At 32.5% G+C, this 13,398-nt stretch overlaps 1 protein-coding gene across 1 annotated transcript; it reads left to right on the top strand.

Annotated features, from left to right (window-relative positions):
- The first annotated feature begins 7,135 nt into the window (after nucleotides 1-7,135).
- LOC131875204 (uncharacterized) lies at nucleotides 7,136-8,312 on the top strand. Its single transcript, XM_059219262.1, has 3 exons — nucleotides 7,136-7,893; nucleotides 8,086-8,164; nucleotides 8,256-8,312. Exons 1-3 carry the CDS (start codon nucleotides 7,136-7,138, stop codon nucleotides 8,310-8,312), a joined length of 894 nt encoding a protein of 297 aa, XP_059075245.1.
- Nucleotides 8,313-13,398: the final 5,086 nt, after the last annotated feature.

Below are 13,398 nucleotides of genomic sequence, written 5' to 3'. Positions count from 1 at the left end.
TGGATCAAGTAGAATTTGGAACTATGATGAGACTAGTGTGCAACTTGGTAGAAACTAGGGTATGAGAGCAATTCCAAAATTGGGTTTGAGATGTGTACCACACTTAATCTTGAAAAGTAGAGAGTGGATTACAGTGCTAGCTTGTGTAAGTGTAGTTGGGCATAATATCCTTGAGTTTTATTTGTTTAAATCAAAGAGACAAATGAGGAATTATATTTCTAATTGCGAGCTAGGGACATGCACGAAAGCCCAAGAACATGCATGAATGTCAAAGGAATTGTTTATTAATTGGTTGGAACATTTTGTTGCCTCGATCACAGGCGAGGTTTCACCCATAAATAGGTCTCTCCTTATCTTTGACAATCATGACAGCCATGTGGCCTTCAGGATAATAAAAGAAGCAAGGCATATAGGGATAGACTTGCTAACATTGCTAGCACATACCAGTCACAAACTATGACCATTGGATGTTATTGTTTTCCCCCCTTTCAAGAATTACTTCAAACAACAAAGAACGATATGGATGACACTTCAAACAACAAAGATCGGTATGGATGAAAAACAATCCCCAAATTAAAATTGAAAGATAATAATTGACAACTCTTGCAAGTAAAGCATTAGACCAAATGTTGACTCCATGAAACATCATAAGTGGCTTTTGTAGAGCTAGAATTTTGCCACTAAATTGATCTGTGCTTGATAGGTATATGAAGCCAACTGAGACCCTCACAGTTGATGAGAAAGTACAAATTGCTGGAGGAGATAGTGATATAGTTACAATGGAAGATGATCCTCAATACATAGTAGATGAGACATGCATCTTGCATATTTATGGTTACAATAAGGATCAAATCGATACTTTTGTTCAAAATTATAGTCAACATGCAAACCAACTTGCACCGAATTAATATATATAAGCAGGAGGTTTGAGTTTGTCATCACAAGTGGAAGCTCTAGGTTTACCAATACAAGTAGAAGGTCTGAGTTTGCTAACACAACCAGAAGGTATCAACTTGCTAACACAAGTTGCAGGTATGGGTTTGCCAACACAAGTAGAAGGTCTAAGTTTTACAGAGGAGGAGGTTGCCCTTTCCATGCCTTCCCCACCAAATGATTTAGCAGAGATCATTTATTATTTTACAAATGCAACAAATTGGGATCAACAGGGTGGTGGTCATTGTGAAGATGACAATGAAATAGATGAGCAAGAGGCCAAATTTGTGCCATGCACCCAACAAGATGGTTAGGAAACAATGATGTCAGCCAATAGGTTTTTAAGACTTCTAGTGCAAAGGGTGCAACAAACATCACATGAAATTCATACTAGAGTTCTTTGTTTGAGTAGGAAGCCACAAATATTAACATCTAATGCCTATAATGACATGCTCAGTGAACAAGAGGAATAAAAGAAGATAAATGAAGAGTTGAAACTATGTAAAAAGGAGTAGATGAAGGAAAGGAAGATAGAGCATGAAGAAAGAAAAGTGTAGGAGAATGAGGAGAGGTTGATTAGAAAATGAGAGTAGGCGATCAAACAAAATCAAGACAAGGTTGATCAAGAATGAAAGGTAGTAGAAAAGAAATCAAAATATGCTAAAAACAATTAACATAAGAGTACTATGGAGAATCCTCTACCCCCTCAACACCCAATTCTGGTTGATATGTTGAATATCTTATCCTTGACCTTTGTACCTATCACTAATATGAAAGTTGGGATTGGCCTTGGTTGCTCAGACTAGTTGCAACTAAATTTAAAGATGCAAACCAAGAATTGTTTGCTCATATAGAAATTTGCCTACAGACCTCTCCTAACTAGTTAACAATGCCTACAAGTGACCTGGACAATGTTGCCTCCAGATATGTGACACCACCTCCTTTTCCTAGCCATATGCAGAATTGATTTAGTTTTTAATGAATTTGGTTTTTTGATCCATTTAGCAGCATGCTTTGGTGATTTGCTTTGCATAACAAATCATATATTTTTGGTTCTTAAATGTGATTTTGTGCAATCTAAGGTTGCAGTTCGAGTTAAGATATACTATGATACGATTATAAAATGTTATATTTGAAACCTCACATTTGTAATAGGTGACAAGGATATGAATACAAGGTTTCAATATTTTTTTAGTATTCATTTAGCATGTTGTAGCTATGTTTCTTTTGTTGTATCACTTGATTCAACTATCTTTTAGTCATAAGTAATCTATTGTATAACTTAAAGCCTCTATATTTTAGACATATATATTTTATGGTTATTATTTTCTAAGTTTGTTGCTTGCAATAATATTGTTTACAACAAAAAAGAGTTAAGAAATGCACATTACAAATTGTAGAAATGCACTTTACAATTTAAGAAATGCACTTTGATTTTATTATAGCAATTACACATACATACATGCATATATACATATATATTATATGTATGTATTCATATACGTATACATACACAAATATATACACATATACATGAATGCTTACATACATATATACATGCATACATAGATACATATATACATATACATGCATACATACACACATATACATGGATACATATATGTATACATGCATACTTGTATATACATATATAACAATAAAGATCACAATAGATAACAAACATGTAATAAAATAAAACAAAAGATGATGTTTAGTAGGTCATTGCCAAAGTAAAGTCATGGAGACTTTATGTATGATTACAATTTGATGTCTTATATTAAACACCCATGACTCTTCACATGCCCGCCAAAACAGTTTGATACACTTGAAAAACTAACTAATTACATACATCAACAAAAAACATACACATATGCATAAAAACCACAACACAATAGTGGTAAAAGGACAAAGTATTCTATTCTATAAAATGTAGATGCAATTAGTGAAAAATCTCCCAGAAAGTTTAGTGTGTTAACAAACATAGTTTCATTCATATGTCGATCGCCCATGTCCTCGATTCATGTCCTAATGCTCTCTAATTCCTGCCAAAAAATTGTAAAAACCACAGGTAGTAACATTCCCACATCAATTCATCCTTACAAAATTGCATGCAGAACCACAAATTCAATAACAATCTAATAAGAAGGCACATATCTCTGAGTTTTGATTGGCAAATTATTCAACTTAATATTTTGATTGATTTAACATTTCACATGCATACATACACATATGCATATACATAGATACCTACCTGCCTGCCTACATACATACATACATACATACGTACATACATGTACATACATACATACATACATACATACAAGCATACACATACATACATATACATACATATATGCATATACAAATATATACACATGCATATTCAAATACATACACATGCATATACATAGGTACATACATATGCATAGTATGAGATGGTATTGAAGCAAGGGCGTAGAAGTATGAACAAGCACCCTTCAATGAGGAATATTCAGAGGTTACCTTCCTAAGCTTTGAATTTTTTAGAGAATATTCAGTGAGAACATAATGACACCGTGAACTCCCTCTTATAAAATAATTGGAATGAGAAAAATCAATGCATTCATTTGTGGTTGTTTTTTAGTTTTGAATATGTGTGGAAAAGAATCGGTCATTTCATATTGTAGCTCCCATTTGTGTCTAATTTCTACGGTGGCTTGAATGAAGTCACCATAGAAATTAGACACAAATGGACGCTGCAATATGAAATGACCGATTCTTTTGATATATGTATATATGTATATATATGTATATATATGTACATACACACACACATGTATGTAAGTATAATATACTTTAAAAATTAAATCCAAAGAATCTAAGTTAAAAGATAATTCCAGAGTTACAGCGCAAGTTGTTCCCATTTTTTGCTATTTTGAATTATGTTCCACATAATTTTCTAAGTTCTTTCCTTAGCATTCATCTTCTAAACTTTTTTATTAGTCATGAACCTAAAAATGATAGTTGTGTAACTTTTCAGCTTGGCATAGTTATATCCGATGCTGTATCTTTTTAGTAACAGGATTATCTTAATTTCCAGGATAAAATAACACTGCTTCTGTGTGATTATCGAGAATTACCAAGGTTTCACAAATTCAACAGGATTATATCATGGTAAGCTTCAAATAGAAAACTCTGAGCTGAACATTGCTAGCCATTTTTTTAATGCACACGCTGACTTTGTCTCTTTTTTATTCCATTATTAATTAGCAATCTGAACATCTATCTATAATAATTTTTTATCTAAAAATTAACAGATTACTTTCGCAAATATTATTAACAGATTGACCATATGTTATTTAACCTTCAGCAAGATTATTGTACACAAGATTAGAAAGCAAATAAATGATATGTTTAGCAGAAATATTACTTCTGATTTAAGTAAAAAAATCATGTCTACTACGAAAATGCATTATGTTGATATGATAAAAAAAATTACTCGATTTCAGATTTTCCCTGGTGTCTGAGCTCTGAGTAAATTTACCATTTTCTCCCTTTGAAAATGCTTGCGCATATCTCCCATGAATAATGCTCTTGCCATTATATAACTTTACTCTAACCTACAAAATTTCACAGTAAAATTGATTTCCTGTGCGTAGTAAACCCTAGTGGACAACTCAAAAGTAAAATTCCTTTTATCTTGGAAAACAATTTGCCTGTCATTTTCTCTCTACAGAGATTGCCCCCTGTTGCTTTTCCCATCACCGACTTGCGGCTCTTGAATATTAAGTACTTAATAGATAGACATTTAATCTCACACCTCTTTCATACTTTAAGATGTTAAATAGTTATTTACATGCTGAAGAGAATAACTTTGACTGCATTGTTGGTTGTTTTTTAGATAAAGCCCAAACGATAGAGTACTTTACTGGAAATACTTTTAAGATAATATATTTATTAAGAGAGGTTATAATAAGTTTAGAAGGTTTATTATAAAAAAAGTGGCTGGCTGTTATATGATGGAATTTTTTTATAGTAACTATGTATGTATGGGTGTTGGTTATTAAAGATTATTTACTAAATATGTTCACTTAGCACATTTTTGAACCACCCATTTAGTGGAGGCAAGTGAGTCTATAATAGAAGATAGGTAAAAACGCTTCAGTTAAGTACTAGATTTATTGTAGATATGAATCTAGATTATGTAATATGTATTAAAAAAAAAATTACTGTTTGCCCCTACCCAGCATATTGTATTACATTTCATTTGTGAGATTAGTTTTCGGGATGTTTGTTATCTATTAACTCTTAGCAATGAATCTCAGTATGATATAACTTCACGATAGATATTTTCTTATATAATAGTAGTTATAAACATTAACAATTCTTTTGTAGTTATTGAGAAATTAAAAAATGTTAATAGTTACTTGGATTGAAGCTTATTAGCAAGTCTAACTTTATATCCATGCTTTCCTAATGTTCTCAGATATAGCATCATTGCCTTCAGACCTACATTGAAATTATCCACTTATGCTTGAACTAACCAACAATTCTAATGTAAGTAGCAAATATTATTCATTTACCAAGCTTGTCAATATATTATATTCAAGACTTTTTAAGAATCAGATCTACATGATGGTTTTAATTTTTTACTAGAACAAATTTAATTTTTACACGGTTTCGTATTTTTTATTTAAGTTATTTATGTGAGATAAATTCTATTATGTAAAGGCCAACAAATAATGCTAACAACCAATATATGGACCAAATCAGGCCTTGTAAATGGGGCTCTAGGTAAAGTAGTGGACATTGTGTATGCATATGGCTCCAAGCCACCAGATATTCCAGCATATGTAATAACAAGAATTAATAACTACACTCGGCCATCATGGAATCCGACATATCCAAAACTTGTACCAATAACTCCAATATCACTGGGAAACAAAAGACAAATCCCGCTTAAGATGGCGTGGGCTATAACAGTCCACAAATCCCAAGGCTTAACACTCCAGAAGGCAACAATTGATATAGGAGCTACTGAAAGGCAAGGCTTGACATTTACAGCGATATCCAGAGTTAAAACATTAGACGGTCTTCGTATAGAACCTGGATTCTCCTTTGAAAGATATTGTAAAATGCAGAACAACCCATATACAATCATTAGGAAGCAAGAAGAAATAAGACTACAACAACGATCGCTTAAAATAAAATAAAAGTTATATGTCAGAATAATAGAATATTGAATGAATGATTACATATCTCTATAATTGTATTTGTTCATAATTTTAAACATCTAAATTTTTACAAGTTTATTTAATACTAGAAAAGGTTGTTTAAAAACATGATAGATTGCTTCATGTCAATTGGATATTATATTTTACAATCGGCTAATCATTGCACCTTTGTTTTGGTGCAAGCGCTAGTTTAAACGCCCCCACTAGGATTTTGACCATGGTTTCAAAAAAAAAGCGGGCAAGGTCTCAATGCCATCGCGGAAAAAGTTTCCCTTTCCCGAGATGGGACAGCAAGCATGCATGTCAAAGGGCCCAAGTTGATAGCTACATATCTTAGGGATCTTAGGTAGGGACAATCTGCTGGCGAGATAGCCACTATCGACTAATTGTACCCAACTACTAATAAAATTTTGACTACCTACTATAAGATGTATTGATACTCTTATCTATTACTAGTCTCTCTCCCTTATATTTGAAATTGGAAGTCACATCAAACAGATTATAAATCCATGTATTGTAAATGTTGATAGAAGGATTGGTTTAAGTACTTTTAGATTATTATACCAGATTAAAGCTTTATCATTTGATACACCACGTTAACGTTCAAATCCAAATATTTATTATCTTGACAAGTAATAATTAATTTAAACCTTGAGAGAAAAGTACTAGGACGGCATTGTCTGCCTCTACAATCACATTAAATATATTTTACACACGTAGAGAGTAGGCGAGTATTTATGGCAAATATTAGGAAACTCTTAAAACCATTAATGTGTCCGTATGGGCATCATCTGAATTAACTGCTAATCAAGCAAAGAAGCCCCTCACACTCAAAATCAAAGATATTATTCTGCATCGAATCTTGTCACCCTAATCTAGCTGTACAAAAAATCTCTACCAGTCAGTACTTGCCTTTATCTTCTCAAGATCTTCTCCATCCTCCACACTGCAATTCTACCTGTTATTCACTGCAATTCTCCCTTTGTGTGATGAAGTCCTGGGCTTTGACAGAAAATGAAGTCCCTTCGCCATTCTACGAAGATGGGTTTTCTTTCATGTCCTCATTCGTAAAGAGCCCCCAAAAACAGCAACCGAGCAATAGCAGAAAGCGGTCTAGTAAGCGCAGAAAGAGGAAAAACAAGGGACGAGTCAGTTTGGAACATTATAACAGGGGATATTATGAGTATGGGTTGGGTCCTGGACCTAGCGTTTCAGAATGTTTATCTTCTCGTCAGAGAAACTACAAGCAAAAATACGAGCAAAAGCTGTATGATTTGGGTTTGCTCGAGGTCGAGTTTAACCATGTTCTGCAAGAGAGGAAGAGAATTTCCAACGAGAAGCTCCGAACGGATGAGATGTTGCAAGAAACAAACAAGATTCTTGAAATTCGTACGAACAAGTGTAATCAATTGGAACAAGTGCAGAAAGAATTTGGTAATTTGAAAGTTGCTCTGGGCTGTGTTATTGAAGATAATGGTAGAGTATTGAAAGAAAATGACAAGCTATCAGATCAATTGAAACAAGCTGATGAGAAAGTAGCACATTACATGCAGCAATCTGATCAGCTTAAATGTGAATTGGATCTTGCTGCTCAAGATAAAATGGCAGTTTCCGAGGAGTTAATGAAGACTAAGAATTTGTTAAAACAGAAGGAGATTGTTGAGGAGTTGAGTGGCAAAGATGAAAAAGTTTCCGATTGCCTTATTTGCATGGAGTCATGCGTTGCTACAGGCGATCATAATACTTGGTATGCTGGCTTTCATTAATTCTTTCTTTTTAGATTAAGATTGCATATACCAGAATTTTAGTCACATATCTATTTTTATTTTTATTTTAAACAATAAACGGTGGGTCAGAATTTTGGTTGAGGGTTAAGATTATAATGATTCTTTGGAGCTTGAAGTTGAAAGAATTTTTGTTTTAATGTGAAAATTTGCAGCTCTCTTGCCTGTGGCCACTTTTTTGGAAGGTCATGCATAGAAAAATGGATTAAGGAAACTGGTGCTAAGATTTCTAAGGTAAGATTAGGTTCTTCTTAATTTTTAAACCAGATCAAATTGTTTTTATCAATTTTGTTACTAACTTGATTTTTTTTTGAAATATTAACAGTGCCCAGTATGCCAGAGAAAAGCAATCCTAGGTGACATTAGAAATCACTATACATGACAGAGACCTTCTGGTAATTAAAAATAATTATATATAGTTTGAATATTTCATTACTTAGAAATAACCATGATTTAATTAACACAAATAACCCATGTTGTTTATCATACACCCAAATTACCAATACAGGAATTTAAGTGTAAAGTGTATTTTTTTCATTTTTAATCTGAAAGCTTTTTCTTTATCAATTTTTAACATCACTCATGAGACTCATCAGAACCCTAATTATGATTATGTGTGAATTTTTTGACCATTCTATAATTTTTTGTTCATATTGACGAAATGCATTTCTCAATTGATATTTGATCATATTTTTTATGCATTAGAATATTGTAATAAAAAAATATTCTAATGTATTTTCCTGGATTCAATTGTGTGTATTTATTTCCATCAACGTTTCGAATCACACTCCCTGATTCATCATGATGAAAAGAATTCCAAAGACGTGATTCATCATCTTTCATGTCTTTGGAATCCTTTTCATTCATCGAGTGTGATTCAAAGCGTCATGGAAAAAAATACACACAATCGAATCCAAAAAAATACATTAGAATACAAAATAGATTGTGAAAATCTCATAGCTTTAATAAAAAATCATTTTGTCCAATTTTTTTTTCTATTAACACACTTTTTTTCAAAATTGTAGTACTAATACAAGTGTTGTTATTATGTTTTTTCCATAAACACATTGTTTCTTCAAAATTTTAATAATAATACAAGCGTTGTTATATGCAGACCTGATTAGCGGAAGTAGACTACTGAATGAAGCTTTCAATCAGACGCTAGAGGTTTACCAAAAGTTTTCAACTAAATTTTAGTTACATAATTTTACAATTATAGTTAAATTTTGTACAGATGGTAAACAATCAATATCATCGAATATATGCTACAACTCTTTGATTACTTTGTGCTGATTATTATATGGAAATTGAAAAATTACGAATCTGATGTGGTAAGCTAAATATTATTTTATTAGAATTAAATTTTATAGATTTTAAGTCAATTCATTGATTCATATCTTCAAAATGATGATAAATATTATAATTATACGATGTAGTAAGATAAATATTATTTTATTAGAGTTTAATTTTATAAATTTTAAATCAATTTTTATTGATTCATATCTTCAAAAATAATAAACGTTATAATTTAAAGATAAAAAATTTAATTATTTGAATTGAAATGCAATCTTTTTATAACAAATTTAAATTAATATTGGGATAAGATATTAATTTATTGATTTTAATGGTTTATGTTTATATTTGTGCATAATTATGATGTTATTTAAAATTTAGGTTAGTTTATGGTTTATGTTTATATCAAGGAATTAATTTTAAAAATTTTTAGAAAGTTTTTGAAATCATCAAAAGAAGAAAAATAAAATTGCAAAATGATTGAATCAAAATTGAACAACTTGTAGAAATTTAGAGATCCTAGTTTCAATGGAGGTTCTCTTCTATTTGAGAAAATGGTGATGGTAGAGAATGGTGCCTCCAATTTAGAAGGGTTTATGGTGGATATTTAGTGTGAAAATCAGAAGTACCTTAGAAGTTGAACTACAAATCTTTTCAATGGTAATAACATTATTTTCTTAGAAGAAATGGAGTAGATTTCTTAGATTGAAGGGCTCAATAAGAAGAAGAATGTGAACATAATAAATAGGTGGAGGACATGGATAAGAAGAACAAGAATAAGAGCTAGAATAGAAAGGCAAGAAATAATAGAGGAAGGAGGACAAGTAGAAGGACAAGAAACAACTACACAACTACTTTGTCTCCAAGGATGGAAGATTCAATCTTTCATTTTCATTAATACATTCAAAAGTATGCTATTATTTCTATAAGCATTATTAGAAAGTATAACTCTATCAAAAATGAAATTAGTTAAGAAATTAGAGGTACAAACAAAGGACATCAAGGACAATCAAATAGTAGTTAAGGATATTTAATTTTTTGAAGATTTAAAATCTCTTTATGGATAAATATATTTTTCATTCAAATTTTGATGCTTTTAATACGTATGAGTTGAACATTGCTTTTTGTTTCCTTCTTTATAATCTTTCATGACAATACACATTAATGTGGAAAAGAAGTTCATTAAGTTTTGGTATAGGAAAATAAAAGTTGCATCACAATATATTACACATCATGATGTCAAATGGAAAGTTAACAAAGAGAAAGTTTACAAATCTACTAAAGGTTTCACCAACAAATTAGAGGAAAAACAAGAGGAGAAATTTGTAGAGAAATAATATGAGAATAATACATGTATCAAGGTGGAAAAGAAGTTCATTAAGTTTTGGTATAGGAAAATAAAAGTTGCATCACTATATATTACACATAATGATGTCAAAAGGAAAGTTAACAAAGAGAAATTTTATGAATCTACTAAAGGTTTTACCAACGAATTAGAGGAAAAATAAGATGAACAATTTGTAGAGAAAAAATACGAGACAAGTAACTCTGTCCATGAGCCAATAAAAGAAGTGATCAATAATGGTGAAGAATCATTAAAAAATGCTATTGAGAGAAAAGGGCACAAATTATAGGCATCCATGTTATTGCTAGAGGTAAGAATCTTTAAGGAAACCACCATGGAGGAATGCTTTTGATTACTTAAGTAGGGAAAAGGTCCTTGACCCCTCATAGATATAAGACATCAATCACCATAACAAAGAAACAACAAAATAATAATTGACATCAAACAACCAGAAGCTCAACAAAATTCAAGAAGATAACCCACTAGAGTGAGTAATAAAAAACGCATCCTTCCCAAAAGAGGCTATCCACCCAAAACAACATATAATCAAAGATAGACATAGTATCATAAAGATCAAAGCCTAGATAAGCTCTACTATTAGTATCATTATCAAAATTAACTAAAGTTTTAGTCAGCATGTAGGCCTCATTAAACATATTTAAAAGATAAATAAACTTAGAAATCTTATAATTATATAACCTAAGCCATAACATGCTACTAATTCTGTTAGAGACATCTATACCAGTAAGCTTATAGAAAATAGAAAAAAGGCACAACGCCCAACATCCCATCATGAACCTCTACATTATTTACTATTCAGAATCTCCTAGTTCCTTGTGAGCCTCCTCATTTGGTCCTACAAAGAATTCTGGGTCGGATATTTGTCTATCTGCTCCTCCTGAAGATTCCCTATGCCTTGTTATTTCTTGCTTTTCTTCCTTAGCTTTCTCTACATCGGGACAAATCCCATAGCAACTTTTCTGATAACCTCATCTGTAATAACACAAAGTGAACTAATAGCTCTTCCCATTTGCATTTTGCCTTTTCAAATCTCCTTTGCTCTAGTTTTGAAGTTTATAACACAAACTTGTAAATCCATAATTTGACCCTTCAAATCAAAATTTTTGTCTTCATTCTTCACAGACAAGATAACCACTATGGATCTACATGGACTTTAAGGAATAATTGCAACTAGCAATGGGACCATATACATAATGGGTATTCATTACAAGAAAGGATTTAATATGGTAAGAAATGAAATCACATAGGTGTATAAAAATATGGATTGAGGATGGGATCTAGGTATCATCAAGATAAAATAATTATAATAATAAGCTATAGAAGGTTGGATGATTAGTTATGTCTAATCATATTTGCAAATAATTGTGATAGTCATGTTATTTGATTACTTTTCATATTTGGGGATGAAACATGTTAAAGAGCGATGCCAAAATGTTATGTACCTAGGAATATCACATTGTAATATACTTAAGGGGATAAATTTCAACATGTGAAACACGTTCCTTAAGTTTTGATTAAGATAAACAGGTTTTGAGGGGATCACAAATCCTATACAACAGGTTTTAAAGGGAGCCGAAACCCTCATATTTTTCACGCATTCCGAACCATCAAAGGGATGCCGCAAAAATATGTATCAAAGACATAAGGCAACCCAACCATTACCACACAAATCAAACAAACATTACAGATCTAGTGGCAAAAGTAGCTGCAAAAAAATAGAGCAGCGACCACCAAACATATGCCAGCCAGAAAACAAAAATAACCCAATACAAACCATGCTTGCAGAAACAACAAATCTAAAACATCAAACTATAAATCTAAAAAACAAAAGACAACGGTTTAACAGGCTCCCTCAACCACCAAGAAGGGTTTTCCTAGGTTCCATTAACATGTAATAAAGTCTTGAGATCACCAACAACAAAACCTGATCCTAACTAAAAACAGACACTGGTCGATCTGGGCCCTTGAAAACTGCTAGCAACCAGTCACCCCTTGGAGCAAACAAAGATAAAAGGGTTTTTTCTAGCTCCCTCAACCATGAAAGTGGGTTTTACAAGGATCTCACAACCAGACAAAACCTAGATAACATCAAAAAATCCTATAGGAACAGTATGGGAAACCAGGTTTTGAAAATGCACCCAAAACCTACTACATAAGATGCCAAGAGAATTTTTATAGGCTCCCTCAACCCACAAAACTAACAGCACAAACAAAAGTAGTCGACATGCTTCCTCACCCCAACTCTCCACCTCAATAAGAGATAGGTCCACCTCAATAAGACAAGGAGGAAAACATACCAACAAACCAGATAATCCTTTTGAAGCCACGAGTAGCACTAGCCAGAACACTCCCTCACACCTAGTCTCCACCTCGATAGGAGATAGGACTAGACTTCAATACGACAAGAAGGAGAGCAGAAAGTCTGCCCAAACAACCCTTTCTCAGTAGGAAATAAAAACAACCTCTCCCCCACCACAAGAGAGAACACCATCACAAGGAGAGAGCCAAAAAAATGGGAGGAAGGAGTAGAATAAACCCTAACCCAAGATAAAAAAAAAAAAGGAAGAAACTAGAGGGTTTACTCACCCATAGAACAACAGATCCTCGTCAGAATGGCCACAAACTATCATGACCCAACAAAGCCCTGCTTCCATAAGCCAAAGAATTCAGAGGGAAGCAGGGGATCCCCATGAGAAAACAAGGGAAAGGAGAGGCAACATGGAACAACCAACTCTCCGCATCAAAACCCCAAGGCCAAACCGCCGCAACCAAAAGCAAGAGCAGAGAGGGGCGAGGAAAAGACAAAGTC

This window comes from Cryptomeria japonica, chromosome 4 (genome assembly GCF_030272615.1).
Source record: "Cryptomeria japonica chromosome 4, Sugi_1.0, whole genome shotgun sequence".
In the NCBI taxonomy this organism is placed as follows: domain Eukaryota; kingdom Viridiplantae; phylum Streptophyta; class Pinopsida; order Cupressales; family Cupressaceae; genus Cryptomeria; species Cryptomeria japonica.
Note: the sequence above shows the minus strand (reverse complement) of the source record. Positions and strands in the feature narration are given on the sequence as shown.

Bases quoted from the DNA above. Each gene is read 5' to 3' on its own strand.
- LOC131875204 (XM_059219262.1), top strand. From the start codon at position 7,136: ATGAAGTCCTGGGCTTTGACAGAAAATGAAGTCCCTTCGCCATTCTAC. The intron at 7,894-8,085 runs GTATGCTGGCTT...GAAAATTTGCAG, and splicing joins ACAGGCGATCATAATACTTG to CTCTCTTGCCTGTGGCCACT. The intron at 8,165-8,255 runs GTAAGATTAGGT...AAATATTAACAG, and splicing joins CTGGTGCTAAGATTTCTAAG to TGCCCAGTATGCCAGAGAAA.